The 27,774-nt window shown below is 39.6% G+C and overlaps 3 protein-coding genes and 1 long non-coding RNA gene across 9 annotated transcripts in view; 2 read left to right on the forward strand and 2 right to left on the reverse strand.

The window, feature by feature from the left end:
• The window catches only part of GPT2 (glutamic--pyruvic transaminase 2), a 38,571-nt gene extending 35,691 nt beyond the window's left edge, over window positions 1-2,880 (forward strand). For all 3 annotated transcript variants that reach the window (XM_075101502.1, XM_075101504.1, XM_075101503.1), the window contains one exon: window positions 123-2,880. In XM_075101502.1, the coding sequence (XP_074957603.1) occupies window positions 123-213 (91 nt within the window). In that variant the 3' untranslated portion in view covers window positions 214-2,880. The remainder of the gene's footprint in view (window positions 1-122) is intronic.
• On the reverse strand, window positions 1-4,832 carry LOC142061031 (uncharacterized). Its single transcript, XR_012662023.1, has 3 exons — window positions 4,748-4,832; window positions 4,306-4,378; window positions 1-162 (listed from the first exon to the last, which is right to left on the reverse strand). It is a non-coding gene; the product is annotated as an uncharacterized LOC142061031 (long non-coding RNA).
• On the forward strand, window positions 4,532-26,593 carry LOC142061029 (borealin-2-like). 4 transcript variants are annotated; one of them, XM_075101510.1, is made up of 10 exons: window positions 4,532-4,927; window positions 5,412-5,540; window positions 6,338-6,378; window positions 6,724-6,784; window positions 7,459-7,526; window positions 8,337-8,404; window positions 9,706-9,804; window positions 10,934-11,066; window positions 11,297-11,383; window positions 16,671-16,941. In XM_075101510.1, the coding sequence occupies exons 1-10, from the start codon at window positions 4,798-4,800 to the stop codon at window positions 16,683-16,685; spliced, it is 831 nt and encodes a 276-aa protein (XP_074957611.1). In that variant the 5' UTR covers window positions 4,532-4,797; the 3' UTR covers window positions 16,686-16,941. The 4 variants fall into 4 exon arrangements, with proteins under 4 accessions (XP_074957611.1, XP_074957610.1, XP_074957612.1 ...); XM_075101509.1 differs by lacking the exon at window positions 16,671-16,941 and adding an exon at window positions 12,170-12,342; XM_075101511.1 differs by lacking the exons at window positions 11,297-11,383; window positions 16,671-16,941 and adding an exon at window positions 26,191-26,593.
• Window positions 16,099-27,517, reverse strand: DNAJA2 (DnaJ heat shock protein family (Hsp40) member A2). Its single transcript, XM_075101505.1, has 9 exons — window positions 27,144-27,517; window positions 24,273-24,332; window positions 23,088-23,311; window positions 21,860-21,940; window positions 21,418-21,551; window positions 19,525-19,721; window positions 17,665-17,809; window positions 17,386-17,513; window positions 16,099-16,867 (listed from the first exon to the last, which is right to left on the reverse strand). The coding sequence occupies exons 1-9, from the start codon at window positions 27,219-27,221 to the stop codon at window positions 16,679-16,681; spliced, it is 1,236 nt and encodes a 411-aa protein (XP_074957606.1). The 5' UTR covers window positions 27,222-27,517; the 3' UTR covers window positions 16,099-16,678.
• Window positions 27,518-27,774: the final 257 nt, after the last annotated feature.

Raw genomic sequence — 27,774 nt, forward strand, 5'->3', positions numbered from 1 at the left:
TAGATACTAAACTTAACACTTTACTAGCTGAGATTCATCAAGATCTGTCAAAGATCACAGTTTAGTTTGCTTTGAAGATAATGTGGGTTCGTTTTTTTCTTCCTCTAAATATTATTTTTCAGAATGACCATTCTTCCTCCAGTAGAGAAGCTGAAGATCCTACTGGAGAAAGTGAAAGACTTCCACATAAAGTTTCTTGAAAAATATGCATGAAACTACTGTGGCTTTTTCTCCTCATCCCCTCCCCTTCAAGGCAAATGCAGAAAATTAAGAGAGATGTGCTGAGAACGTGCTGTTCATCTAATTTAACTAAATTCAAAATAGATAGAACCAATCTCAGATACTGCTACAACATATTGGACTGTTACATTTTATGTCTGGTATAGAAGACATTGTTACACCAACTTTTTTTAAGGGGAAGGGGAGAATGCGAAGAAAGCAGTGGAAGACAGTCAGTAAATGATTTTGTGCCTTGATTGGAAGTTACATTTGTGAACTTTTGACTCAATAGGCTGGGGAAGGGAGTTGCTTGTTAAAATTGCTACTGTTGCATGTTTGTTTGTTTGTTTTTACAAAACAGAAATGCCAAAAGCAATTGTTTAGCTACAAATATATTTCCCATCTTAAAATTCTACTAAACAAAAATTCAAAAGCCTACATTATAGGTATTGTTCCTTTTAATTTTTTTTCTTGTTTTTAAGTATGAAGTGTTCTCCAAATCTGATTAAGCATGTAGGTACAGCGTGCTTATTTAAAAAAAGAAAAAAAACAAACTTTGGCAGATGTGTGTAGGTACCTTTGAACTTCTGTTAAAAAGAAATCCTGCCATCACAGCATAATCTTAGTGGAATATACAGTTTGGATCGGAGGAGTGAATGCGGTGTCTGCTTGAACCCTATTTTTATGAAACTGAACAAAATGAGGAATATTAGCTTCTTATTTATATGCTATTCAACACAATATCCCAGCATAGGATGAGAGCACTGAGAACACTTCCTTCACAACTCCAGGAGTCTCCTGTTAACTCGTACCTTTTATATATTTGGAACATAATAAGTTACTATCTCAAAGCAGTTGTGAGTACTGTCAATCCTTTCAAGCAGGGTAAAATACAACACTATTTCAGAATCGCTTTATCTATGGAGAACATTTGTTTGGAATCACGTGACTGAGACACCTGTTAGCTGGCAAAATCCAGCTTGAACTGGCAAGAACTAACAAATGTTGTTACCAGGAGAAATGCTGGGGGTAGTTTCTAATGAAGGAAAAGGTATTAAAAGGGCAATGTTTTGCACCAAGCATAAAGATAATGAAAGTACCACTCACTCTTAAATCTTCCACAGTCATACTGCTGGCTGAATGATCCAGAGTGCTTATTAAAACCCAGCTAAACCAGGTTGCTATCTAGGAGTACAGCTGTATTACTCTACTAATCTGTGCTAGTTTCTCTGCAAAAAGAAAGAAGGCTTCAGCTTCTCTAGAGTTGGAAGCTGGACACCTTCTGCCAGCACTGATAAAGGACGGGAGGAACATAGCTTCCAGCATTCAGCCATGAAAGCATTAGCATTTGTCAGGCTTCGGCTTAGCATTACAAGGTTTACTTATTAAGAATATCTCATTTAATCTAGTCATTAATTTTAAGTTATTATTTAGAAGTAAACTAATTTTAATGCCTACTAGCACTTTGTTAGGCTGTCTTTGAAGCTGATTCAACATCCTATGCTGATCCAGGTTACTAAAGCCAAGGGCTAGAGAATCACCATACAGATAAAGCATGTGCCAATCTGTTACGTGTGGAAGATAAGGGATGTTGCCAATAATTGTCCTTCCAACAGCAGCTACTGGTCTATGACATAGCATTAGCAGTTGGTGTACTTCTCACATTTCCTTACTAAAGTCTGTGTGAAGAATTTAGTACTTCCCAATCACCTGTCAGTGGTCACAGGTTCATAAATGAAAATGGAATGCTGCAACACAAAGTGACTATGGAGGCTTGGGGAAAAAAAATTATATTTTTATCCTTAGAGAAATGGACTTCTTGGAGAACAGCAGGCTGAGAACACTTGCGTTGCTACTATCCATTGATACATACAACTTTTTATCTGTTGGCGCTCTCCACTTGACATTCTTAATATGCACTAATAAAACAAATCTAGAAAGCAAAACTGTAGTAAGAGGTCTGAATACTAATGTAAAAATAAGTCAAACAGCACTTTCCTATTCTAGGAATGTGTCCAAATCAGATCTGGCTTTGGACTTATAATGCAGTGTTGACTAAAGCTAAGATCTAACACTGGGAGTTAGAATATTTTTTTATATTTTTGTAACTACAGCTTTTTCAAGGGGTAGTATTTGTAATGTAATAAGTCAATAGATTTTATATTTGCCTTGCATTTGCACCTGATACTTCTGGAAAAAAATATAAAGGTTTACAAGTTTCTAATGATAATTTACAGGTGTGAAAGTCTTTTTGTTTTAAGTCGGGACAGCAATTCTTACACTTTTAAATCAAAATGTAATGACATAAGCTGAGTTTTTTCTAAACATTCTATTATGGTGCCTTTTATGTTTCTGACATTATAAGGGATAACAATTTGTTCTTGATGCATCTTGTATGGCAGGGTGGTGGTTTCTATTGTCCATCACAATATTTGTATGTACTGTGATAAGGTTAATGTGCATTTTTGTGGAACAATCCTGTAACGCTAAGAAAAAAGAGTCTTATTTTCAGTGTCTTTGAAATATTTCATTAGTAACAGACAATCCGTACTTTCAAGTGCATGCTTCTAGATTTGATTTCCCTACAGGTGCTCCTTATAATGGTACTTCAGATGTATGAGACTTCCAAATAATAAAGCACGTTAAAAAAAAAAAAAAAAAGGCTATAGCTCTCCATTTCCTATGTCACTGAAGCAACACTTGCTGGATTGCACTATAAGGCATTTAACTTCATGTTCAAACTAGTACTTACTTTAATCCATGTACCAGATCATTAATTTCTGCATCACTCCGATTTGTGGACTTGAAATTTGTCAAACTTGTTACCACAAAGCTATTCCCTGCCAACACAGAACTCTACATTGAGATGGTCTTAGGCATGTTTTATGCTCATAATTAATCATATCTTTTTATGTAAGGAGTTATAATCAGAAGTTAACCAAGCCAGACCTTTTTTTCTTCATAGAGAGGATCAATCAGTCAGTTGAGGCTGATTGGCCTGAAACCTTTGCTGAGGGGTTTGTTATGTATTCTCAGTTGTTTCCTTTTTAAAAAACCTCTTACACGGCTTGTATGAGATTAAATTTACAAAGCAACACAATCTTGTCTTTTTGCATTCACACCTCAGAATGACTTTAGTGGTGTTTGCTAATTCAAAAGAAAATTAAGATTAGGGAAAGGGAAGCTAGCCCTGCTTCCCTAAACTTATATGCATATGTATGCCAGCACCACTAAAAAAAAAAAAAAAAGCCAGGGCAGGCTATTCTTTTCTTTGTGTCAGTTATTTGATTGTTTTCTGGAGCAGAAACATTTACCTGGGGTTTTGGGGGAGCAAGTTTTTTGTTTTACAAACGAGAACATGGCCTGATATAAAATGGTTATATTATGAAATGTCACTCAGAATTCTACAGCTTTTTTTGAGTGATGTAGGCTGTCCCATCTATGTCAGCGGGTAAGGATACTGTGCTAGACGCATATGATAACAGAAGAAGCTGCTAACTTCAGGGAACTTGTAATATCAACTACATGCACTGTGTGAAAGCCACTAGTGTTTCAAAACATTATCTAAATTCCTTTTTACGCAGTTCCTTGGCCAGTAAAGAACAAAGGTTTGATCATTTGTACAAAACCTAAGATACTCATACCTCAGGTGTGATTTTTTATTTGGATGCAAGACAATAAGTTTCTGCAAGGAATTGTACTTTTAAGGATATGGCTTTGAATTTTTTTATACATTCAATACTATGTGTAGTCATGCCTCTCTGATGTTCCACATTACTACATTAAATAGACATTAAATTTAATTAAATTTAATTAATTAATTAAATTTAATAGACATTAAATACTCACTTCACCTGATTAGAATTTACACAACCTGTAACCATTTGCATCAGGCAGAACAGGTTATTCACTTTGCTAGCTTGGAAGCACTGCACATTATGCACACTGAACAGCAGTAAAAGAGCTAAAACCAAACCTTAGCTCTGAAATAGAGTCCTTCGTATAGAACAAACCCACCAGCTGTCAAGCCCTGGCAGCACAGGCCCTTGGCTGGTGTGCCACACACACCCTCGGCTCACAACTCACCGGGGTGAAAGCAGTCACCTGCCCCACCGCGGCTCCTCACCTGCCGAGCTCCGCAGCCGCCGCTTCAAAGCCACTAACAGAAAAAGCACAATTAATTTTGTTCCACCCGGACAAGGCGCGCGTGTATGCAAGCCTGCCCAGCTCCTGTCCGGACGTGGGGGCCGCGGCCTCGCGCCTGCCCGGCCGCGCCCAAGCCCATTCCTACGCCACCGCCGAGGCGGGGGGCCCCCGGGTTCCCGCCCTCACCGCTCCTTTGCACCCCTTTCCCTCCCTTCTGAGGGGGGCGGCCGCGCACCCCCGGGGCTCCACAGATCGGGGCCCGCCGGGACGCCCCGTCCCCTCACACCCGCGGCCCCTCGCAAGGGCCGGGGCCGCCGTTCCCGTCGCCCCGGAGGGTGTGTCCGCTGGGCAGGGCAGGGGAGGGAGAAGCTCCTGCTCTTACAAAAGCTTCCCGGCCGAGGAGCGGCGCGGTTGTCCCGCCGGGTGGCCGCCATGCCCCCGAGGAAGCCCGCGGGCAAGCGGCGCAGCACCGACTCAGGCGTGGAGCCCGACCGCGGCGCCCTCTCCCAGGAGAAGAAGGATCAGCGCATCGCGCTCTTCCTCAGCGACTTAGATCAGCAGGGTAGGCCTGGAGGGTGGCGGCGAGGGCCTCGGGGCTGCCCGGCGATCGCAGGTGCCGAGGCGGCTCCGGATTGGCGTGGGGGGCCTGGGGGAACGGCGGCTCCCGGCCAGGAGAGCCCCGGGCCTGGAGGCGGGCGGCGCGCCGCCGGGCGCTGGGACGGCCGCGGGGCGCTGGGAGGGGCGGCCTGGCAGGCGCGAGGCCCGCGCGACCCGCGGGGGGAGCGAGCTGCAGCGCCCAGGGACGCCCTCGGCGCCGGGTGGCGTTCCCCGTCCCTCCTTCCATGGCGCTGACAGCCGCCGGCCCGCACAGTGTTCCTCGTCAGCCTAAGGAGCACCTGATGGTGGCGTTCAGGCGCTCCCACCCCCACGTCAGATAACCCCGGATAAAACATTATTTTAACTTTCTCATCTTAACGCAGTCCACTAGCGCTTGTACTTGGAGATATGTAACACATACGGCAATAAAAGCCTGTTTTGTTTTAAAGCCAAGGAAAATATCCAGGAAATGAAGAAAGAGCTTGATTCGCTTTTGCAAACAGCTGAGAAGGCGTTCGCGGTGGAGCTGCTGAAGATGCCAGTCGCCATCAGGAAAATGAAAAGAAAAGACTTGCTTAGTAAGTGTGCGTGGTCTTACATGCACGAGGGATGCAGACATCGTTACAGCAGGATGAACCCTTGACTAGAGTGAGGAAAATCGGTAAACTTGGTGACTTCTATGAAAAAGTTTGCTTTGTCTGCTGAGTATTTTAAGCTAATTAGCAGTGGTATTACACTGCAGACAATCAGCAAGCACTCTTGTTCAAGTAGACTGACCTGTGTAACACAGGGTATAGAATTATTGGGTAACAGTGGATAATCTTCAGCCTCCTTTTATGTGTGCTCTTAAGTCATCTTATTTAAAGCTCAAAGAGACAAGGAATAATTACAAGTCTAGTGTTTTCTGTGCATAAAAACTTAAGCACTTTCCATCTGAATCTGTTCATTCTAGCCACAGAGATCATTTTGTCTTTCTGTTAATCTGAGGTCTTTTAATACTCTAAGCTTTTGCTGAGTATGTATTTCAACGTCTTTCTTGACAACTTCTGTGGAAAAGCATTAGCTTTCTGCAGCACAATGTGTGTGGGGTTTTTCTTCTTTTAATTCAGGTTAAATACTGTGTGACTACACTTAGTGTTCTTTCAGAGATTAAACATACTGAAATGGCCTAAGACTTTCGTTGTTGTTTTCTAGGAGCAACTCCCCTACAAGTCTTGAATCTCGTTCAAGTTCATGAGTCTAGCTAAGGTTAACTATTTAAGTAACTGTAATCCTGAAGTACTTGTTTGGCTTCATAGTCCATAAGATAAGAACCTACAGATAATAATTATGCAAGTAATAGTATATAAACAAGTTATACTTTCTTGCATTACAGATCTGCAAGGAGGGGAAGAAGTGGCTCTTGCTACTGCAGTGGTAAGTGTGTGTTTTCAAATTTTATCACAGCTTACAGAATAGAATTCTTCTCTCCCTGCTGTAAACATTTCAGACAAATGATTTTGTTCAGCTGTCTGTTTAAATAGAAAATACATGAAAAGGCTAGACAGCCAGTCATGGTGCAATTATGAGCATTACCTAAAGCTTTAAAGTCATCTGCAGGCAGAAATCCAGATGTTTCTGAAAAAATAAACTGGTGTTTAGCCAATCCCACTTCTGTCATTTTCTTTTATGCCCTTTTAGTTCACTGCCTTTTGTAGGATAATATGCATTTACTGGGCAAAATCTGTTGACTTTCCTTTGTTGGATAAACTTTTTTTTTAGACTGACTGCTCTTCAGAACATATACCAAATCCAAAACTGGTGAGAACCAATAGCAAAAAAGGCAAGTCATTCCATTAATATATAGCTTGGTTCTTAAATTTTCTTTTTTTAATTGGTTTGAACTGGGCATTTGTAAAGCAAATGTTAAGCCTGAAGGATACAAGAGGGAAGGCTAGAGAACACAAGAGGGTATAACTGGAAGTGTAACATACAAGTCACCCAGCATTCAGTGTGGAGGATCATGAGCTATGCTACTGTTGAGGTACTTCAAAACATGACTTAAGAGTGCCTGTCCTTTGGATTTATCACTGAAAATAATGAGAAGAGACAGATTTAAGTGACTTCTCAGTGCTTTCCAGTAGAGCAGAAGAGCTAGGAAAGTTACCCCTATTTTCTCATAGGTTCCCCTTTGGCCTCCTGCCCATTGAGGCTTGTAAGGAAAATACCATTTCTTTTCAAACTCCAAAATATGCAATAGGAAGGACACTACCACTGAAATGTAATTCTATTTTGTCTGAGGGTTGAAGGGTTATCTGGTGTTTTTAAACTGTCCCCTGTGTCACAGTGTCTATGACAAACACACATAGTTTGCTTTGAACTCTGGCAAACGACCATCGGGTAGCAGAACTGATACATAGCTGTCAGGAGGTAAATAGGCTTCAAACAAACGAATTTAAAGTGGTGTTTTGTGCTCTTCATGAGATTATTTTCCATGTCTTTCTTATATGTTTCTAGTTAAGGTAACTACAATTGTTGAATATGAAGATGCCAAGCATATTTCTGCAAAGAAAATATCTAAAAAAGTAAGTTTACTTGGAACAAACAACATAAGGGTTTAATCAGTTTGACCTGCTATGAACCCTGCTAGATCCATAACCGGGTAGGTCAGTGGCCTGCTGTTTGTTTGAATAATCAGCTATTTTAAATTCAATGTATTTTGAGTTAAGCAAGGCTAAACTCTATAGTCAATTAATTTCATAATGAAATATGGTATTTGCACTTCTGGTAGCTCATTCACACGCACTTGCAAATACTGGTATAGTAATTGTTTCTTAACTTGCCAATAAGCCTTGATGGTTTGAGGAACCATTTTTTCTTTTGTTGTTGAAACTTAAAAAAAAAAAAACCAACTGTAAACTTCATGTTTTAATGCATGCTTTTCTATATTTGAATGTCTTGTGCATTCTTGTTTACCTTGATCTCTAAACCAAAAAGCACAGGTGTATTAATTTTACCACTTCAGTCCATCTGTGCAATTGCCTCAGCCAGACACTGAAGTATGTAGCAAGATGACAACAAAGACAAGATGATTATATACAGAGTTACAGGCACTAATCATAAGAGGACTTACAAGTTGGAAGGGTGTATATTAGAAAGGTGGCTGTTTGTACAGGACTTGAGTATGAACAAATATGTTTTGGCATAATGAAACGCCTGTTTTGGAACACGTTTGCCATTTCATGTATATGTAGAACTATATATTAGGCAGCACTATGGGGCTTAACTGGTAGTCTTCAACAGGGAACTCTTACAGTATTGTTCCCTGGAAATATTTGTCATTTTACCTTAAAATGCCACTTCTTTTAACTGCAGTCTTACATATACATTTTCAGGTTTCCAAAACAAAGTCATTGGTTTCATTGGCCTCTGGTTTAAATAGCAAACTGAGCCCTCTTTCTAGGTAAGACTGATCTTCAATAGCTTATTTAACTCACCTGAACTTGTGAATGCTGAATAAAAAACTCTCTTCAGATAAAGTAGCTGAGATTTGAGGCCGATAAGAACACATCTGATAAAGATGTCTTCCATAACCTGAATCAAATGCATTGTAGTGATGTGAACCCCGAACAAAAAAGTGCCTCTAGCTGATTAAGGGATGTAGTTGTATCTCCCACTTGCTGAATGGTGCACAGTTCTCAATATATGTAATCAGTATAGATTTCCAAGCAATACTCAATGGAGAAGAGTGTGTAAGGGAAGCATTTTCATTGCTCTGTTAAGACTAATAAATTGTTCTGGAATAATTTTGCCCTCATACACAGCTGAAAGGGAGATGTTATTAGCAGGAAAATATACCCTTGCAAAAACACCTCAGAGCTACTTACAGTCATGATGGACCAAATTCAAGTCTCGCTTATAAGATTTATTAAATTTAAAAAATCGGTGAGTATCTGCATGAAAATTTTTTTTAGAAATTCCTGCTATGCCTATGGCTCCAGTGTGCATACTTGTACCCACTGGCACTTACTTTGATACATTCAAATTGTCTTCAGAGAAATGCAATTTAAATATCGGTGTTTAATGTGCCTAAAAGAAATTTTAAAAAATCTTAGCCAGGTTTAATTACTTTATTGAATTGGGATTATAGAATTTTTGCCTGAACACAATCAAACTAGAGAAGGCTGTTTTGCCTGGAGAAGTCTAACTTTCCAGTCTTTGAAGGTTGCTTTTATTCAAGTACACTAACACTGGGTCAAAAATACATGCCCTTAAAATATCTCCAAAATATGTGTGGGAGAGGGAGATGAGAAAAGAGTGAGGTAAACTTCTGTCAAGATTTCTGTGAATTGGGTTAAAATCCAAAACTGGAAGAAAATTGCTCTCTGGATTCAACTCAACAACACAGGACAAATATCCTGAGATAATCTAGAAAAATGAATTCCTGCTGGAAAAAAATTCCCAAGAAACTTTTTGCACACTGAGAAAGCTGTGGATGCTCCCTTAATTATACCCAACTCGGGTATTGCAGCCCTCTTTTTATCTACTAACATAAATTATCCTTTCATTCCCCTGTGGTGTTAGGTCCCATTATATCATGTCTACATTGGGAGGGCTTCTTCACGTGTATATACACTAGATCTCTGTCATGGAGCACTTCAGCATTCTCTAATTCACTAGCTGTCTAGCTTCATCCTAGCTAAAACTCTACAATAGATGGGGAGGAAATTAAAAAAAAAAAACACAACAATTTTTTTTTTTAAGGTCTGGTCATTCTTCTGCAAGTGTGACTGAGGCAGTTAATTCTTCTGCTTCTGATTGCAGTGCCACAAGTTTCAAAGCCATGCCAAAGGTACCTAAAAGGTAAGGGTTTTTCTGCTTGTTCTTAACAAATAATTTTGTTAAATACCAAGACACCATATATCTACATAAATATCAATCTAGATATTAATCAGACATCTTTAGTCTAGATTTAATAGATCTTCATGATCTGCCACTAGATTTGGTAGCAGGGATGTGAAGCAGTCACACTTCCTGCTTTGATTGTGGGTGTTAACTTAGGTTCTCATGGAGGTACAGGATTTGATGTCATAACTAAGCTAGTTTAAAAAAAAACTAACAGATTTTAGAGTATAAATTCTACTCTCACCCACTGTTGTTTAAAGCTATAGTTCACACCTTAAACTAAATCTCAAAGCCCAAGCTTGATTAAAATGTCACTAACCCTGCTGTGTGTTTTTTTTAAAAAACAAAAACAAAAAATACAACACAACCCACCAAAGAACCCCAACCAAATAAGTGGACAATCAGTTCTTTGCCTATTGAACAGTTAAGGTTTTCAGTTACTGTCATTCTCCATACATTAGAGTTTGGTTTTTATAGAAGTCATCAGCTGAAGTGACGCAGTGAAAAACTGAGTAACTTAAATGGGTCATAAAACCAGCTTAGTTTCACCTTGGCCTGCTATAAATTTCAGAGGCTTGTTTCCATACAGAAGACACACAAATCTTACATTTTTGAAGTGGAATTAGAAAAATTGTATCATGAAAGAAGCTTAGAAATTTTGTATGGCATAAGGCATACCCTGTACCTCTGAGAGCTAGCAGCTTCGGTATTGATATCTCCCTCTGTAGTAGACAGATACAGCACACATTTTATCTTAAGCCTTGAGGCATGACATTTTCTCTTTCCCAAACTATAAGCATTCACTTTTGATGTTGGAGAGTGGATATTCTTGTTACTGAGTGGTCCAAACAGCTTGCTCACTGGCCTGTAATACATGCTTAGAAGGTTACTGCAGCATTACCTAGTGGTGCTAGTAAATGCTGCTGATGGTTGGATTTCTTGTAGTCTTCTGGCAGAACTAGAAAAATTTAAACATGCTGCCTTTCCATTAGATACATTTGCTACTATTTGTATTTTCTTCATGCTTGAAAATTTTCTGCAGAGCACAGGAAGTTAACCTCAGAGTAATATTATTATTGTATTCTAGCACTAGAGTACAACAGATTGCCTCAAGAACTGTACCTAGCAGTGGAAGAGTCCAAGGCATGTTACTAAGAAGCAAATCAGTACCCCAAGATAAAAATCTTCCATTTGTAAACATTCCCCTGGCTGATGGACAGGTATCAAACTTTTTCTAACTTTTTCGTCTTTCAGTAGTTAATAAACTGTGAATGGTCTTTTAGTGATAGCTCTTGCTATCCTTAAATGAGTTGCTGCTAAACAAAAGGAAAAATGGTTAGTGAAGTTTTGCAGTGTAGCAGGGAAGCACAGGATTTTCAGAAAATCTGGCCATGCAAGTAAGAACTTTCAGAATAGTTTTTATCTTAAAGCTGTTTTTCTTCATGTTTAGACGCTCTGCATGGCTGGTGGAGACCTCCATAATATTGATGTGCAACTACTAAATCAAGATACAGTACAGCATATTCATAACTTAGTGGTAAGAAACTAGTAGGCTTACATATAAATATTCACATACCTAGTCTGAGGTTTTTATGTGAGATACTGTCATGAATGCAAATTAAGTGCCTTAACTTTTCTGAGGTTAAGCCTAAATTGGTTGGCATAAATTGGAGGGAGGAACAGGGAGGGAAGAACTGCTGCACACAGACAACGTGTAGAAGTAAATGCGTGTGTAGCTTGGTAATTGCCTGGGGGACAACAGAGGTGTAAACTCTTCTAGACTGCTCTGGTGTCTCCTACCATGTGAGCAAACTGTAAGCCTTTGTGAATATGAGATAGAGAATGACAAAGCTACAGCTAAGTTTCAGTGCTTGTTTTAATCTATTATTCTATGTCCCTTGCTCAGTAAGAACTCTATTCCTGTTAATTCTCTGCTGCAACTGAATAGTAACTAACTGCCTTACCTTTGGTTCAGTGAAGTAAGTTGTTTTGAAGCAGAATGAAGTAGAACAGAACTTTGTAGCACATAGTGCCTGACTCTTCTGAAGATGAGGGTACCTGGGCTTTGTGATGAAGTAATGTGCAGCACTAGAAATCTATCTAGACATATTTAGTTTACAGTCTTGCAGGTATTTAGACTTGAATGTAGCTATGTGAGTTTAGCTAAAGGTCCAGAAGTTTTGTATAATATGGACCTGCCTCTGTAGGTGAAGAATGGGGGACTGCTTGCTTACTGCTTACTTCAGCAGTAATGACTCTCCCCTTCCTTCTTCCAAATTCTGTTGGGTAGCTGAAACTAAAATGACTTTTTCCCCCATCTTAGAGTGAGCTGACTGTACTATGTGGAAAAGCAACAGCTAAACCAAGTTAATGGAACTGTCTTGCAACTACAGAATATTCATGACAGCCCTTGCTTGCTGTCTCTGAAGTGTTTAGAGAATGTCTATAATGTCTTAATAAAGCTGTATACTGCCCAGTAATAGGTTTTATATAAAAGCCTACAATGTTATGTGCATTATTAAATTCCTTATCTCGGATACAAAAGAAGAAGAAAATTCTACTTTTCCAACTTCTTTATAAAAGGCTTAGTTAACATCTAACCTCAGTTCACAGTAAAATGAACGGTAATAGGTTGTATGGATAAAATAAGTTTTAATGCTGATATTCTAAATATAGTACTCCTGGTGCTTTCTTACAGAACTCTTTGTAAGTAAAGAGCTGTTTAATGTCATCCTTCTATGCATGCCACAGGCAGGATGTTACTAGGAAGACTAAATGAAAGTAGTAAACCAACACTACAATCTCTTTGAATCTAACCCTGGAATTAAGCTGAAGTCCACGTTTCTAAATTCTTGAACAGCATTAAGGCATGTATTTTTAGTTCTGTGGTAGCATATATGAATCTGACACTTATTTCCAGTCTTTTGCTGTGACATGACAGTAATGTGCAAGATGACAGGTAGTAACCCAAACTTACTGTAATTTGTGGTGTCTACCCTATTTTTCTAGTACTAATGTGCTTTTGAGTAACTTGTAGCAAAGCCTTTTAATGTCTTTCCTGGTGAAAATGCCAGTCCAGCAGTCACTCTGTGGGTGCTCTAATATTTTCAGAATTTCAGATGTACTTGGCTTTTACTCTGCCAGTGGTGACTTGAATTTAAGTGTTTTCACTGTGATAAAGAATAGTATGAAATACTTCTACACTTCTTCAAATGAAAACATTGGTTTAGATTTTATTGTTAGACTAGTTTTTCTTCTGTTCTGCTTCTTCCTTTGGTTCAGTTAAGGAAACAAAGGTCACAAGTTTCAAATAAGAAAAAAAGAAAGCTTTCTAAGGCATGGGAGGCAAAACTGATGAAGAATAGGAAGTTAAAACGCTCTCAAACCTAGACTAAAACTAGGTCTCAGTTGGTAACCAGAAAAGACACCAATAAACCTGTCATTCAGATTATACATAAAGTTTACAGAACTACCTATTCATCAGTGTTCTGTAACCTAGTAGTTTAACCTGAATTAACATCCATCTTCCATTAAATTAATAAGAGCTTCACATCAATGTGGTATCAGCTTGTGATTACTGCAGGCAAACAGACATTTCAACATGAATGATTTAACTGTTCATTCCTATGCTACACTAAGGTAAGCGAAATTGCAATATAGTACTGAAACCTTCAGTTTTCTGAATTTTTGGAAGAGGTAGTATTAGGCATGCATACAAGAGAGGCCAACAACTGTGTTGTGGATCTCAGGTGGTAGTCATATTACAAAAAGAGCTGCTACTGTTTAATCAAACATGATCTTGTTTAAACTTCAACACAGAAAATACTTTGAGATTAGCTTTTTTGTGACTAAAAGGCCACTACTAAGAGCTAGGAAAGTGTTTCTGGGCCCTGATACAACAGGCAAATTTACAGGAGGTACACTGTAATGAAGCACAAAGACTCTTCAATCAACTGAAGTCCTTCTTGTCACCAAGCTAGGAAGGCTGCAGAACTCCATTTATAGCTACAATGTTCCTTTTAACTGTGGCAAGAGAGGCCCCGCACCTCCTTTAAAGTGTTTGTTTGAACTTCATACTTTCATAAGCCTAAGCTGTAGCAGAAGGTTACTAAAATACAATTTTCCTACTAGGTCCTGTTTAGAGTGCTGAGAAATTGCTACATATTAACAGATAAGACTTTGAAAAAGTCAAAGAGCAGTAATCTTTCTTTCCCTGATTACTTCTGACTTCTTTACAAACCTATTTTTCCAGAACAACATAGCCTCATCTTTTACATGAACAAGAATCATACCCTTGTCAGTATCTTGTGAATAAATATTCACTGTGAATATCATGGTAAATTAAACACACTCAAGGGGACAAAAGCTTTCTCCAAGAGTCAACTTTAGGTCAATTCTAGTCACTGTATGTGCAGGAATAGATATGTCACAAAATAAGCCAGATAAGACTACTTGAGTTTTTTTCTTTCAGCTTCTTGAGGCCAGCATTAAAGATAGTGTCAACACAAAAAATAGTTCTTATACAATTTTGGTGATCACATTGTCTTCCTCCCTCAACATACAGAGGTCTCATTGGTTCACAGTACTTCTTCCAACATAAGTACTTAAGTTGCAGCTGTTTATTGCTGAGAACACTCAATGTTTATTTGATCATTCATAGAACAGTCTCAGTGGCCCAATTTAATGCTTTAACTTCATCAGTAAACTACTAAAGCATTATTAACTCCAGTAGTGTATTACTTAAATACTGCAACCAGGACAATGTAGACTGAATTTATGTGAAGTTTTTCTACACTTCAACTTTGTAAAGGGATACCCTCTTAGTAGAGCAGGAGATACATACAGTAAGGGCAACTGAAGAAGTCACCACTCATTGGAAGCTGCCACTGTCAGGAACCTATGTTAATGCAACCTCAGGACTGAAACAAAACTAGTCTAACTCACACTAGATACAATGATCAACTTCCCTTCCACCCCTTCACTTTCAGCATGCTATCCAAAGAATTACCATGAATCCCTTCCTCTCTCTCTCCAAAAAAAGCAATTTTCAAGTGAGGAGATAAAAAGTTTACAGAGTATATACACTATCTTTTCCAAAGAGGTAAATCCTAAAGCTGCTACTTAAAAGCAGAAGACAGGCATTAACTGTTTAGGCATTACAGCTTAAGATGACAACTTCTTTGAAAAATGAATCAGGAGAAAGGATCAGTATGTAACCATGGCTTTATGAAAAGCAACCTGAAGTTTTACTTAATGAAGATAAAAATTCACAAGACAAGAATGCCACAGCATAAGAAGTCAATACTGAAACACAGATCAAACACTATTCTTGCTTCAGTTTAGAGTCTGTAACAAGGTTGTTCAGCAACACTCAAATGCCAAGGCCTACCCAAGCACATGGAAACCCTTGGAGTTTTGTCCCTCCAATCTCATGGGTAAAGTGTCAACAACTATCTGACCAATAATTTAACAAATTACACTTTAGATTTGTAAAGAAAAGTAGAGGCATCTTTCAACTTCCTCACTTTAACAAGGAGAGAAACCTCACACCAGAGAAGCAGCTTACCAACATTGTAACAAAACACTTAGACAATTAACTGCACCTGGTAATTACTTAAGGTCTTATTTTTGCTTTGTTGTAGTATTCTTACCAATTAAAAGCATATAAAAAGGAACAGAACTGAAGCTGGAGAACTTATGTTAATAGTTAAAACAGAAAGTGCAAACTACTGGAAAAGTAACAAAACAATCTACATTTAGTATGTTTCCAGGTCAAAACTTTTTGTCAAATACAATACTAGTCTTAATTTCTTTACAAACTGTGTTAATGCAACCACAAGTTGCCAGGCACAACATTCATTTTTACAAATATTTTTTAAAACTGGAAACATTTCTCTAGGAAGTCAGGCTGAATCAGGCTTTGAATTGGATTCAGAGGCTAAGAGAAAGACACTGTTATTTTGGGATTTAATCTTCATTTAAAAGGTTTTATCATCTTGATTGATCTCTGATATCCTTGTATTTTCTTCATACAAAGGGAACATGGCTGCAGCTTTCCCCATGCCCATTTAGTCACATCTCATTTCAAGAACAGAGACTTATGTGTGGCACACAATTGGTACTTAACTGCAACCTAGTCTTAAAGCAGCTTCAGCCTCCCTGTGTTTATAAAATGTCTACCATCCACATAGTCTCTTCGTACACAGAATAGTTAAAGCCACTAGAAAAGTAAGAGTTACAAGGCAAAAGAAATATTATACACCAACTGCTTTTATTTAATTTCAGAAACCGTTCACAAGATGGTAGAAAAAACTTACAACCACTTCTAATTTAGTCTTCCATTGTTCCCAGTCAGCTCTAAACCCATATGTGCAAAGCCCATTTACCATGCATCTAGATGATAGATACAGGCTATGAAATTCTTTATTCTACTTGTAGCAGCTTATGCAGGTGCAGCCAAGTACCAAGCCTCAGGACAAATTGTACACAAACTTTACAATGTAGAATTTGAATTTAAAATATGAAACTTAAAATCTACACAAAACTGGTAAAAATCAAGCACAGATACGAGGACAAACTTAAAACCCATGTGAAAAGGAGTCTCGTCTTCCTTTCAAGTGCTTTATTCTGCTACACAGTCAAAATGAAGATGTAAGCTTGTGGTTAGTTTAAATTACACTCTGTAGATACTATAGACCAATTTAAGAGTTACACATACAGCAATAGATGTCCATTGGTTCATCTGGATTACTTATACAATCCATCTGGATTGTTGAAAACAAGTCAGGCAAAATTTGAAAGAAAATCCTTGTGCAACTTTTCAGACAAACGTTTACTGATGGGCACACTGTACCCCAGGTCCATGGTGGCTGCTTTCTTCATCAGAACTATCATTATAAGCTTCACGTCTCTGGCCACCACCTGAACCACGAGTGGTATCAAATTCCTGAAGATCTACCTCTTCTGCATCGCCAATTACATTGGGAAATTCTGGCCTAGCTGGCAGAAGATCTTCAAGTTCCTGCCCCCCAAAAAAAAGAAGTGTATTTAGTACTGTATCTACAGCTGCTAAATAAAGTGACCAATTTTCCACAACTCTAAGACTCCCTCTCAGAGTAGGTTTGGTTTAGAAGTCTAAGCTGATGTAAACCCTGAAATGCATACTCATTTAAAAGTATCCAAAAGTATTTGTATCAACTGGAAGATGCCACTTAAGGAAAACCAACAGCTCCACATATCATCAACCAAAAGTGCAATCAGTAAATACAGTTGCACCCTGAAAACTTATCACACCGCAGCAGGAAGATTCTTCCTCCTGCCTGTCTGCTGAACATGTGCACAGCTCTTAAATAGAAGTTCCATAAATTCATATTCCAATGGGTATTTTCTAGTTACATGTTGCCCATAAACAGTGCTATAAGAACAACTGTACTTGCATCTAAATTTAAGCACTGAGAGCAAGCACATGCGGTACAACACATACTCTTTGCATACACTGTTAAATAAGACCACCACATTTATGCTTTAGAAACTACTTACTGAAAGCTTTTCTGGGCTAATCCAGTTATTTTCAGGAAACTGAACATCAAATTTAATGTAAAGATCCCCCTTCTCAAAAGGATTGCGATACTGTGGCATTCCTTCGCCTCTGACTACACGAACACAACCTGTAATTCAAAGAGAAGTCAGCTGGACAGTGCTACTTCAGAACAAATCCGTCTCTGTACAATTCACTTCATTCCTCTAGCCTGGGTTCCGTTAACAGGGCAACAAGAATGGGATTAAGTGTTCAAGGAGTCCTTATCAGGTCAAGCTTACCTGGTTCAATTACTTTTCCAGGAGGATATTTGACCACAATTTGACGTCCATCAAGGTGCTTAAATGTGAACTGAAATCCACACAGTGCTTCAACAAGTCCAATCTTGTGTGTCATATGCAAGTCATTCCCATCGCGCTGAAACACCTGAAAAACAAAAGCAGAAGTCATCTTTTCTAGTCCTATAATCATATCTCCACAAGATTCACTATTTAGAATTCGTTATTTTTTATTCTTAAAATTCAGTGTCAGAGCAACAGCTTTTGTACAAAGTTAACTTGGTTCTGTTAATCCAAATCGCTTAACATGACTGGAAAGTTTGTGCCTGATGAAAGCGTCATCTAAGATAAGGCAAACCACACTATGTACTATCATGTAAGGTTCAAATTAAACAAGGTTCAAATTAGTAGCGGTGCTCTCTCACCCCCAGGATCTTCTACATAAGCAATCTAGAAACAAAAACTTGTAACAGTCTGACACTACTTCCCCTGCATCGGAGTACAAAAAAACCCCTACATCTATCTATCTTAATATTTAACTAGTCATCATGCATATCTGCTTCAGCTAAGTTTATCTACAGCAGGGCTTTGATCAATTAGTCCACTGCTGTCATAAGCAATCTTTAAGCCATATCACGTCATGATTCTTAATCAGAGTAAATGTAAGCTTCATCCACTGGCAGAATCATGGCTCCTAGCTCAAGGGAAATTTTAATAACAGTAGAAGTCAGCCTAGTTTTACTCGCTAGGTAACAAGGTACGGTATTTTTCAGAATTGTTAATTCTGTAAAACTAGATGTAGTTCATTAGAAGGCTAAGACAGAAATGGCATCCACCATCTGGCGTTTGATGCCATCATGCCCATCTGACCATTCTGTATGCTTACAAACTCCTTCGCCCTTGTCATAGTCAAAAATCAACTGCAATGCCATATTTCAACCAGTATTACAGAAGAAAAGAGAATAATGTTTAAAGAGCTATGCAAAATTGATTGAAAAATTAGTAGTCCATGACACAGCTTTGAAAAGCTTACAAAGTACTTAGTTTTCAGATAGCCAACATTATATCCTTAATATAAGACTGGAATTTAAATTTGTACCCAGTGCTATTCTTTATGTCACAACAGAACTCCCACCGCCACTCCATTTAACATCTTTTCCAGAGTATAACACACAAACTATTTCTTATTTCATCATAGTAATACCTGGCCTTTCTAAACAAAAGCATTCAAAAAAAGCAGCAGTCACCTCAACTCTGCCCAAAGGGAGTTTTAACACAGAGAGAAATTGCAATATTTACAAGTGCAATGTATATACTCCATAATACAGTAAGCATAAGCCTTAACAAACCAGTAAAAAATAACAATGTTTATTTGTTTTCTTAAATGAATCTGTAACATCAGCATTTTCTGTTATATTTCCACAGCCACAGAGGCAGAGATAGAAAGCACTATCAGGGAATTTTAATAGGAGTTCCCTGCCATGTCACGGGACACTGAAAAAAAAAAAAGCAACACCTAGCATTTTCTTAGTGTCACAAGCAAAGCAGACTGAAGTTAACATGCTGAATGGCTCTTCACTGCATCCACTGTATCAAAGTGAGCCTAAGCTTACCTGAGAAAGCTACCTTTTATTAGCATTAGGAAGCACCAAAATCTGCATGTCCTCTAGCTACAAACTTGCAAAGTTTCTTCTGGCTCACCATGAAAGCCATGTTACTTGCTATAAATCTATTAAAAGCTATCCACCATCTCTCCTAGAGTTGCAACTATATGAATTACTTGAAGATTAATACCCATCTATGTCACCTGAATATTAAAGATTAGGATAAAAGGCCTTTAAAATATAAACTCAAAAGCATTACCTCATTCTCCTTTTCTTGGAGTAAGAGGACAATATCACCTGGTTCCACACCTGGAGCCTGATCTGCTTCTCCGCTGAATGTAATTCTTTGCCCATGTTTCATGCCTTTGTCTACATGCACTTCAAGTATTTTTACCTCTTTGATCACCTTCTTCCCTTCACATTTTTTACAGCGGTCTTTTTCATTAATTACTTCACCTAAAGAAAGAAAAATTTTAAGTTCAGAGATTTCCTCATAATTGCATCTGATTCTGAAGAAAAACTATTTTAAAGTAGTCTGAATAATACATGCAACAACTAGTGATTTAGATGTTGCTTTATTAATTCCTCACAAGAAGAAAGCCAGGCTGAATTCACCCCAGCTGGAAGAGAGGGCAGAAAAATAAAAAGGGGGTGAGGGGGCAGAATATAAAGATACACATACCTTTCAAGCTGCCTTATGAAGGATTTTGCAAATTGAGAGTGCTTTAGAGAAAGGAAAACACAGCTTTGTCTATAGCTTCTAGTGTTCCTTAAGTCTTAATTTGAATCCAGTATCCTTACCACTCAACTTACGACTCTTAAAAGAAAGCCTACTTTTCCATTCCTTGTTATGCTGAAGGATGACAGTTATTAAGAGAAAGGATGAACCTAAAACCAAACTGAAGCATCTTGCCTCGCTTAAAAGTCAGAATATAAATTTCAACCTATTTCAATGAATTTAGGAAGCTTAGTTCCACTTCTGTTAACAACAGTATAAAAAGGATTACTGTGTTCTATACCGCAGAATGCTGCTGCCAATGAACACCACCACAGCAAAGCACTACATAAATGCAGCCAGTAGAACTAGGTCTTGCATACAAAATGGGGGAAGATCGCTGGTCAAATCACAGTTTCATGCAAGAGCACCAGACAGGTTTTTCATGGAAAAGCTCTAACATTTTCTGACACATACAGGATTTCACTTTTATACTCTGAAACTGAATAGTTTTTCACATTGTCCGTGACCTCTAGCAAGGCAATTACTTTTTCCAGCAAACTGGATGACTATCCAAAACAGCTTAAATTCTCTGTTCTACTTCATATTTATTTTTCAAATAAGTTATTGTCTTTGTGCAGAATAACCGAGACTTTAGGCCACATGCACTGTACAATTTCAGGACTTATTTCCAATACTACTTCAAGTGCCACAAGCAGATGCACTTGGCTTAAGATATTAAACCTGCCAGCTTAAACCACCTTTCTGTGAAACAAAGCATAACATTATGATGCAGTTGACACTCCTAAATATGTGAACTATGAAAACAAGATGTTCAAAGACAACATCATTTATGAAGTGTTTTGATTAGTCACAAAATACAACTCTCTAATTTCCAAGTATTGCGAAGAGTAAAATAATCCACAAGGTGACATTACTACCCTGCAAACTGCAGATCTAAAAAGGAATCACATGAAGGACAGATCATGTGCTGAACTTGTTCCCTCAAACACAACCAGTTCAGCAAAAGGTATCTTCTTAATCTGAAGAAGCTGAAATCCAACTGTAGATTTCCATTTTTAACCTAAACCTGACCTTGGATATTAGGAGAATGCAAAAAGACAAAAAGCTCTTGAAACAACAAAACCTTGGTTTTTACTTTAACACAGGAGTAATAGGAATAAGTAATGTTCACATCGAAGTGTTTTTAAAAACAATCAATCCCTACTGTTCAAGCTTCCAGGTTGCTTTTCAGTACATCGAACACTGTAAATCCTGCTGCTATTCCAAGTAAAATGATTTCTCCACATGGACATCAGATTGAGACTTAACTAACTAGATGGGAGCAAAACTGCCCTAGATAAGTTCCTCCTGAGATTTAAGCAGAAGGTTGAATCCAACTAAACACATTTAGTAACATAGAATAGCTTGGCCTACCTTCTCCGTTGCAGTCAGAGCATACAGACTGCATCTGCTGAACCATTCCAGGAGCCAGCTGTCTAATCATGATACGTACACCTCTACCCCGGCAAGCATTACATTTCTGAACAGCTCCAGCCTTCCCTCCCTGCCTAGAATAGAAAGCACCAGTTGCACAAGAAGCTTTTCAGAAACATATGACAAACCCCCCACCTACATCAGTAGGTTAAAATGCCTAATTGCACTGCCAATTATAATTAGGCTCTCCCCTCCCCTCTTCCCCCCAAAGCCCTTGAATAGTTCCAGTTCCATCGACAGTATCATTCAAGTTCAATAATTTTCTAGTCTGAGAGCAGGCTCCAGTAAGTCAAATACTGATAAAGATCTGACATAGGAGATGCTTCATTACACTGTATGCCAACAAATCAATGAGAGAACTCAAAAATAAAAACAAACTTACCCATTACATGCACTACAAAGGACATTCTTGCTAAGTTGTAGTTTAGTCATCTTTCCATTATATAGATCTTCTAAAGAGACTCTACAAAATAAAGCATTTCTCCTGGATTATCATTTAACAACTTACTTTCCCCATGTAATTAAACTACTTGCCTAGGACAAATTAAAGAAAAACAGTTATTCATCTAAAAAGGCTAAATCCCTATTAAAATAAGATTTTAAAGCACCATTTTAGCTTTCACAAGGAGTCATTAAAAACTATTCCATACATATAAATATACACATGTAATCCTGAACATAGTTTCAGAGAAAAGCTGTAATTTAATCAGAAGACACCAGACAGGATTGCTTGTGCTTCTCAATAGGAAACAAGCTGATCTAGGAATTTAGGTTTAATTATATAGCCACAGTTTGGGGTATTTTGGGTTTGTTGTTGTTGGGTTTTTGTTTTTTTTAATAGTTTTATCAGGCAGGTGAAAAACAAACCTCTCTAGACAGTCCTGACAATACTTACAGCACGCATACATAAGAATACATACAGAATGCTACTGTATTGGGCTTTCCACACAAGATAGTTTAGTGAGGAGGGGTTAGCATGTCCCTAGGGCCACTTAGTTCTTTAGATTTGTTCATGTTTTTTCTACAGTTTGCCAGCCATAGGAAAGACACAGCTAAACTTAAGAATTTAGAAAGGACCTGCTCAGCAGGCAAAAAGCTAGTCATGACTGCAAGCGAAGATCTACAAAACACTGTTAGATGTTATAGTCAAGAATGGCTTAAAAACATAAAAACCAAACCTGCCACACACATTTTTCCATTAATTATGCAGTTAAACTTTAGTTCCAGCTAGTATTACACTATGAACGCAAGTCAACTTAAGTCTTTCCAGAGCCTTAGTATCTCTGCTTCCCTAAGAATCCAGCTAATAATCCAACCAATACTTGGCTGTTGAATGCTTTTTCAGATTAGAACTTCCAAACATAATTAAGGAGCAAAACCAAGGGAAACAATGCTAACAGGCTAATAACCAGGCAAAGCAAAGTACTGGGTAGTCCATAAGCTTAACCAATCATTAAAAGTAACTGCCTTCTGGGCTACGCATGACACTGAAAAGTAGGTGCAGACTGCAGAATCTCTCAACCATGAAGCATATCAAGAATATAAACTAGCGAAGTCAAGTACTGATCAGGAAAGCTTGAAAGTACAAATTGCAGTATCAAGATACTCACTTGAGTGGATGCATCATATCTTCTCCTCTTCTTCTACCATTACGACTTCTACTCTGACCACCCATAAAATTGAACAATCCACCACCAAAGATATGGGAGAAAATATCGTCCATTCCACTGCTTCCACCACTACCTTCTCGAAGGCCCTGCTCTCCATATCTATCATATAACTCACGTTTCTCTGGATTTGACAATACTTCATAGGCAAAGCTTATTTCTTTGAACTAGAAGAAGAACAGAGTCAAAACAGTACATGATAATTTAGAACTTCAAGGGAGCGTTTTACTACTGTTTCTTGCCCAGCATGAACACCCAATTAAGAAGGTACACAACAGAACAGTTTTCCACCCTCGTTCTATTATGCAAGACTTAAAAGTCAGACTTGGGCTCAGTTGTGTTACCTCTTACCATAAAATATGACATTTTATTGCAAGACTTTGACGACTTTGTTCTTTATCATGCCTAGCATAAGACAGTTCTTACAAACAAAAAAGAATCCAACCAAAGAAAACCCCAAGTACGCAATGCTGCAGTAGCCAACAGGAAAAAACCCAACCACTTACACACTAATGGCAAACACTTCAAAATACATTAGGCCCTTAAAATACGCTAACAACTGAGCAGCCTATTAAAATGCATATTAATGTGTTTGTCTTCAAAACAAATTAGTGTCTTTTCATATTCATCTCTGCTCACCTCTAAGCCACCATTAGAACTTCAGTTCTGTTAACAAGAATCAGCTGAGTCAACTTAAGTTTTTAAATTACCATTAGCATAACAAATCTAATTCAAATTTCCCACATATGTAGTTTGGTTTATGCTGCAGTGGTTTCAGGAACCTCCACACGTATGTTTTTCCACATTGGAAAAGCTTAGAAAACTGACTCCCCATTTTTTTCAAATACTTATATAGATTGCCAACACCAGCTGACATCATCTCAGCAGATTAAGAGAGGCAGTTTTTCCCTCAGCATTACCTCCTTACCAATTTGACTTAGCCAACAGCTGTATTTTTTTCATGAGGTACACTGGTAGATTTTGAGATTGGGAAGAAGTAGACAACACAGGGTTCCCTCTAGAAGTTAATATTTTTTAACAACTTGGGGGCTTGTTGTTACAACACCTATATTTGGTCCCTTAGATGCTACTGTAATAGGAAACTTCAGGAGGTTAAAAGAGTCTTACTTTGTCCCCTGCATTTGGATTCTTATCAGGATGGTATTCCTTGGCCAGCTTTCTGTATGCCTAGTTGAAAGAAGTACAAAATCAGTTTAGCTTTTGATTAATCAGTTCTTTTCTGAGGAACTCAAGCAGTGTCTTCAATAAGAAAGAAAATCCTAATAAAGTGAAGCAAGAAAATGAGTGTTTTGAAATCACTCATACATTGAAATGATACATAAAACATTCTGACATTGCTACATGCATAAATCAACTACACTTGGATTTAAACTATAGCGCACAATAGCTAGTAGTCTTCCTACTTATCTTCATTAACTTACAGGAAGAATCACACTGGACTTTCATTAAAATGACTTACTCTACAGAAACCACTCGAAAGCTACAATACAACAATTTAAGTTTCAACACATTTGTCTTTCACCTCAATCACTACAATACATTAAAAACAAAATGTCTGCCTCAGCTTCTCATTCAACTCTATCGGTCAATCCTCACAATAATAATTTTGTTCTTCCTTACCCATGAATAATGGAAGATTTCATCTCACTTCTAACAACATATATGAGTTACACATGCAGAAATATACAGACCATTGCTTTTATTTAACTTAATTGTTCTATAACAGTAGGGGGAATAAATACAGTCAAACCTTCAGAAGAGATTTTTCAGAATGCTTTTTTTCTTGACCAGGACTTTGATTCCCAGGACCATCACTTTTTCTACAACAGTACTTCATCTGTTTTCCTTATACTTTAGAGGACCGAAGCAAATAACAGAATAGGCAGAGACTTATCCTACAATTTGAGTTTCTGACAGTAAAGACCTCAACTCTTCCCCTACTCCACCTCAACACCCCCCCAGTAACAATGAGGGGATAGATATTACTAAACTACATGGTATACAGTATTTTGTTTTTTAATTGACATATAAAAAAGCTACAGTGATACAACTGCAAACAACTGAAACACTGTTTCTTAAGACTAAATTTTGAAAAAGCTCCAGTTCTGCAGAACTGAGCATCTAAACTAATTCTTTAGAACTACAACTTTAAGAGAGCTTTACACACAAAGCTTTACAAAGATCACAGCTTTCCATATTGTACTGGAATATGGAAGATTCCTTTTTTGTATCTGCAGTTACTTCTCCTAACTGATTATCTTAAAATACTCTGTACTTCTCATGCAATCAAGAATTAAAGTTTAATAAGGAACTAATGAAACAAAAATAGAACACATATTACAAGCCAAATATTCTAAAGCACAATAAGCATAAAGAACAAAAAATCACAGGTCTTATAGGGCAAACTACCCATCGGTAACAAAACTTCCACAAAACTACATATTCTGTAATAATAATAGATTTTCCCCCCATATTTCAAGGGGTCTAACTACGAAAAAAAAAGAAAAACCCACAACAGAACACTAAGCTGAAAACCCACAAAACATTATCTAATCAGGAAAAAAGGGATCTTGCATGGTGGTCTTTAAAAAGAGAGAGCATTCATGTCTTTGATAACAGCATTCCAGTTTAGAGTAATTCTTGAGACTACCCATGGCCCAAAAGGAAGCTATCACTATTTATTTAATCAGAAACAGATGCAGAATCAAGCTCTGCACCGGCACCATATTATAACTTCAATAAAAGTTAATTTAACTAATCAGCATTAAAGCCTGTTCTCTCAGCTCCTTTTGACTAAAGCTAGTACCTATTTGTTTCCTCTTTCCTATACTGATATACAGGTTAAAATACCAGATTAATAAAGCATTCATAGGACCTCTCAGGGACAGTAAGATATAGATGAACTTCTTGCTGTTCAAGCAGCTGGAAGCTTTATATTCCATGACAAATCCAATCTATAGAAATTAATATTAAGCAGTGCAGGTTATCCAAGGGGAAAACTGCCATCAATTTTTCATTCTTACAGGACACAGATGCCTTTAAGAGAATTCAGTGAGACACTTGACTGCGTTGGGTGTGCAGTGCTGTCTTCTCACTCCATGCCTTCCACCTCTAATGCTATTTCAACACCGCAATTGTCTATCCCTGCACAAATTAGGCAGCCACATGCATGATGGGTAGCGCACAGTTGTTAATACCAGCACCACCCATCAGCGGAAGCAGGTCACTGCTAGTGAACTGCCTAGTTATCCTCCCTCATGTGTAAGTGGTCATTAAGTCCTTCTCGAAAAAACGCCGCAGCATGAAATGGACGTAGCAAATTGCTATACTAATGATCTGGTTCCAAGTTTTCACCTCACTTCTTTGTTTACCTTTCCTTGTCGCTTTCGGCCTGGGAGGAATCGAATACATGAGCAAAGCGAAACCTTACTAAGGCCTACACGTGGGGCGGACAATAGCACCGGTTAGAATCTACTAGTCCTTCACGAGGGTTTTGGCACCCAAAAAGCCTTTCGCCGGCCGCGGAGGGCGCTCCGCCGCGCGGGGGGACGCGGCGCTACGGCGGCGAGGCAGGCAGAGACCGGCGGCGCCCGGATCCGAGGCGGGGGAGCCCCGCACACGGGGAGCTTCCTCTCCGCTCCCGCCTCTCCTCGGGGCCCTGCCCGCAGCCCACCCCGCCCGCAGCCTGGGCCCCAGCAGCGCGGCCCGCCCCGGCGGGCTGAGGCGGCACCAGGCGCCGCGCCCGCCCCCCCCCGCAGGCCTCACCCGCGCGGCCCGGCAGGCCGCCGCCACCGCTGCCTTCAGGCCGCGCTCCCCGCGCGCGGGACCCTCCCTCGGCTCCGCGCCCCGGGCCTCCCGTTGGTCCCGGGACCGCCTCAGCCGCCCCGCGGGGCCATGCCCCGCAGCGACCTCACCACCACCCCCTCCCCCCCAGCCCGGTCTCCCCGGGCGCCGGCCGCCACCGCCCCTCCCCCACACCTTCTTCAGTTCGTTGTCGGAGGCCCCGGGCGGTACCCCTAGGATGTCGTAGAGCTTCGTGTCGGCCACGTTCGCCATGGCGGCAGCAGGCGGCAGGCGCGGTCCGGAACGGGCCGAGGGGCGGCGACGGCGAGACCGGGAGCAGGACGAAAGCCGCCACAACGTCACGCGCAGGAGCCTGGCGTCACCACGCCGCGACGCGGGAGGAGCCCACCCGGCCGCCCCCTTCGTCCTCCGGCGGCGCGCGGCCCCGCCCCCTCGGCCCACTTCGGGCGCCTGACCCAGTTCCGGTGCGGCGCGGTATAGGGTGTTGCTGCCGGAGACTCGAGGCGCCGCCGGGGGCTGGGACGAGGCCTTGAGGGGATCGGCTCTCTGTCTCGAGCGGGGCGGGGGTGGTTCCCGGCCTGAAGCGGCGTTCCGGCAGAAGGAGGAGCGCTACGCATCAAAACGGCACCTTCAGCTTCCCCCATCACGTCGAAGCCTGAAGCTGCAGGCTCTGTGCGCGTGTTTCCCCAGAGCCCTGTGCCTGGTGCGGTCACTCCTTCCTCCTGAAGTACGTCACTGAGGTTTATAGGGTGAGGGGCAGCCATGCACGGACCTGCCGTCTAACCTCAAGTGCCAATGTATTCTT

This window comes from Phalacrocorax aristotelis, chromosome 8 (assembly GCF_949628215.1).
Source record: "Phalacrocorax aristotelis chromosome 8, bGulAri2.1, whole genome shotgun sequence".
In the NCBI taxonomy this organism is placed as follows: Eukaryota; Metazoa; Chordata; class Aves; order Suliformes; family Phalacrocoracidae; genus Phalacrocorax; species Phalacrocorax aristotelis.